General features: G+C 71.6%; 1 protein-coding gene across 1 annotated transcript in view; it reads right to left on the minus strand.

The window, feature by feature from the left end:
• Nucleotides 1-523: 523 nt before the first annotated feature.
• Nucleotides 524-3,480, minus strand: part of MNEG_11427 (hypothetical protein) — a gene marked incomplete at both ends in the record, with an annotated part of 6,695 nt that continues 3,738 nt past the window's right edge. Inside the window, 5 exons of the mRNA XM_014040101.1 lie at nucleotides 524-1,329; nucleotides 1,625-1,790; nucleotides 2,196-2,728; nucleotides 2,846-2,987; nucleotides 3,226-3,378. Of these exons, the coding sequence (XP_013895555.1) occupies nucleotides 524-1,329; nucleotides 1,625-1,790; nucleotides 2,196-2,728; nucleotides 2,846-2,987; nucleotides 3,226-3,378 (1,800 nt within the window). The remainder of the gene's footprint in view (nucleotides 1,330-1,624; nucleotides 1,791-2,195; nucleotides 2,729-2,845; nucleotides 2,988-3,225; nucleotides 3,379-3,480) is intronic.

Raw genomic sequence — 3,480 nt, forward strand, 5'->3', positions numbered from 1 at the left:
AGCAGCGACAAAGAGCTCTCATGCACCGCCGCCCACGCCAGCGGCGCGGCGCACGCCGCGGCGCCGCCGCCGCCGCCGCCCGCGGACACGCACACGCGGCGCGCGGGCGCAGCGGCGGCAGTGGCCGAGGCTGAGGCGCCGCTCGCGACCGTCGGCGCCGGCGGGGAGCGCCGCATGACGCCTGCCCCGCCAGCGCGAGCGTTGGCGCCCGCGCCCCCCCCTGCGCCGGCCGCGCCATCAACCACGACGGCGCCCGCGAGGCGGATGGAGCCGGCCCTCACAAGCAGCGTGCAGCGCACCTCAGTGTACAGCGCGGCCTGCTGCGCCCGGCCGGCCGGGGCCGGCCACGAGGGCGAGGCGCCGCCGCCGGACAGCCTGTTACGAGGGACGTAGGAGCACGCGCAGAGCGGCTTTGTCTTGAGATTGCAGGATTAGAATGCGATTCACGCCGGCAAACCGGTAATGGCTTGAAGAAAAACCAGCCAGAGACGCAGGTCACGCTCACACAAGTGCGCTTGCTCACCAGGGCGGCAGCTGGGCCGCCGCGCAGTCGCCGCCGCAGTAGCCGCCGCCGACCAATGCAATGCACTGCATCTCCTGGTACCCCGGCGGCGCCGCCACTGCCGCTGCGGCCGGCCCCGCCGCGCCGCCGGTCGCGTCGACACCCGTGGGCGTGCCGGAAACGCCGGGCGGCACGTGGCGGAGGGCGGCGCATAACGCTGCAATGCCGGGGTTGGCCCACAAGCCGCGGCCGCCGCTCGTCGCGGCGCCCACGAGCAGCTCCAGGCGCACCAGGCTGCAGCCAGGCAGCCCGCAGCCGCCCAGGCCGGCTGCGGTGGTAGCGGCAGCGGCGCCGAGCGCGCCTGCTGCCGCCGGCGGCCCAGTGACTGGGCCTTTTATGACGCACACGCAGGAGCGCTCCCTAAACCCCAGCGGCAGGAAGAGCGCCGGCGGCGGCGCACGCGGGCGCGGCCCCCGCGCCTGCGCGGCGCGGGCGCGGCCCCCCTCGTCCCCGGCCGCGCCGTTGGCGGCCCCTTGGCCTGGCGATGGCTCCATTTGCGAGCCGTCCTCGCCTGGCGCTCCATCGTCGCCGCGGCCGTCATAACCGACGCCATTATACTCGCGGCCGTTATCGCCGTCGCCGCCGCTGTCAGGCACCATGATTGCCGCCGGGCGGACGCACTGCTGCAGAAACCACTCCCTCGACCTGAGGCTGTTTGTGAACATCACCCACGCCGCGGCGCCGCAGGCGGCCGCCACCATGCCGGCCAGCTGCAACCACGCGCCGGGCGGGGACAGGAGGAGGGCGACAGCCGAGAGGGACGCGAGCTTCATCGCGGCCAGGAGGGCAAATGCGCGCGCGCAGCTGCGGGGGGCGCGGGAGTTGGGGGGCAGGAAGTGACAAGCGCAAGGCGGGCGTGAGGGGAGGTCGGGCGGCTGACAGTCTCCGTCGCGCTCCAATGCGCGCGCGCACGTGCGAGGATCCACCCATGCATCCACTCTCCCGCGCCCCAACTAGTTGCACACTCGTACTAGCACTTGCAAGCCCACACCCCACCTTGTCTCAGCCCAGACGCGCACACTCTCATGCGCGCGGGGCAGCAACCCAGAGCCCCAAACCAACCTGCAGAAAGAAGAGCTCGGCACCAAAAGCGACGACCACCAGCTTCAGCATGCCCCTCGCGCCCTCCGGCAGCGGCCGCTCGCACGCCGCCGCAGCGCCCGCCAGCAGCAGGCAGTGGCAGAGCGCGCCCAGGGACAGGCAGAAGGCCTCCCGGTGGACGATGTACCTGCCATTCGGCAGATTCGACAGCAGATGAGATGGGCTTTCGGCAAGTGACGGTCAGGGTTCCAGCAGTGTTGTAAGTAGGGGGGTTTGAGGGTGTTGAGGGCAAGGGGTTGACCAACGTTGCACGTTTTGAGGTCTGGGCGGTTGCAGGGTGGGCGAGATTTGAGTTACTGTTGGAATGTAACCGAGCTGGCTGTTGGCAGGGGACTGCTTGTTGCTTTCAGATAGGGTCAGACGCGTTGCATTTGTGCACACAAGTAGAAGGCAAGAAGGGAGTGAGGGGGCCAGGGAGAAGGCTGGGAAACAGAATCAGAGGAAGGGAGGGAGGACGGCAGCAACACCACAAGATGCCCATGCTGCAGACGCTGGGGCGGGGACGGCGGGCGAGCAGGCGCCCGCAACCCACCAGCTGACGAAGTGCGGCGACGTCAGCAGCGCCGCGTGCGCAATCGCCGCCGCCACCGCGAACGCGATCGCCCAGTGCAGCCCGGCCGCGCCCGGCGCCGCCGCCCGCAGCAGCCGCAGGAGCGTGGCCCCGCCACCGACGCCTGAGGCGCCGTCGGGCGCTGAACCCTTTGCCAGTGTAAGGAGCAGCAACACCGCCAGCACCAGGACGGCTACGCCGTCAATGTCTGCATGCAGCGCGTTGCTCCACAGCAAGAACGCGCCCTCCAGCGCGGGCGGCGTGAAGCCGCGGCCGAAGCTCGCGAGCGCCAGCTGGCGCGCGACGCGGGGCGCCAGCATGCCGCCGGCGCCGCCGCCCTCTCTGTGGAACACCATCACTGCCGGCCAGCCGCCGGCGCCGGACGTGCGCTGCGCAGGGGCAGCGGCCGCTGCCGCCGCAGCCGCGATGAGGCTGTCTTCTGTGCTGCCGCTTCTACCACCGGCGCCGCTCGCAGGCAGGCGCGGGCCCGGCGGGGCCGAATGGCGCGCCGCGTCCTGATCGGCAGGGCCCGAGGGACATGCGATTGATTGGGGCGGGGACGCCAGGCCGTGGCCGCGACCATTGCCATGCATGCAGGGGCAGCATGCTTGGGCCACGCGCGGCGCGCCCACGCCGGCGCCTGAGGAGCAGCAGAACGCGGCAGCCCCCTCGCGCGCCACGGCTGCAACTGCGCCACCCACGCCCTCCTCGCCGTCGCCGGCCCCCTCCGCGCCGAGGCCGCGGTGCCGGGCGCATGGCGGCGGCAGGACGCGCCTAAAGGGGCAGAAGCGGGTCAACGGGGCGGTACATATTGAAGTGGGTATGTCAGAGATGAAACTCCGATGTAGAAGGCTGAGGGGCTGCGCAGGCGGCGGGCGCCGTGGGGAATGCAGCAGCCTACTTCTGACCTGATGCCACGCGCTGAGGCGCTCGCAATGTACTTGGACGGGCTGGAATTGACGGATGGGTTGTATCAAAAATGTCATGCTCACGATCTTGTTACGCTACTCACCAGACCACGCCGGCGCCGCCAGCGCTGCCAGATGCGCCGTCCTCCTCAGCAAAAGGCGCCGCCGTGCCGCAGCCGCTGCCGCCCCCAAAGCTGGGGCGGCGCGAGGCCTGGTTGCGCGGCCGCGGTGCGGCATACAGGAGAGCCTCGACCGAGCTGTAGCGGCGGCAGACCAGGCGCCGCGGCCAGGCGCCTTGCGCGGCGAGCAGCATCGGGACACTGCCGCCGGCGGCCCGGACCGCCACTGCCGTGCGGCGG

Source organism: Monoraphidium neglectum, assembly GCF_000611645.1.
Source record: "Monoraphidium neglectum strain SAG 48.87 unplaced genomic scaffold scaffold02738, whole genome shotgun sequence".
In the NCBI taxonomy this organism is placed as follows: Eukaryota; Viridiplantae; Chlorophyta; class Chlorophyceae; order Sphaeropleales; family Selenastraceae; genus Monoraphidium; species Monoraphidium neglectum.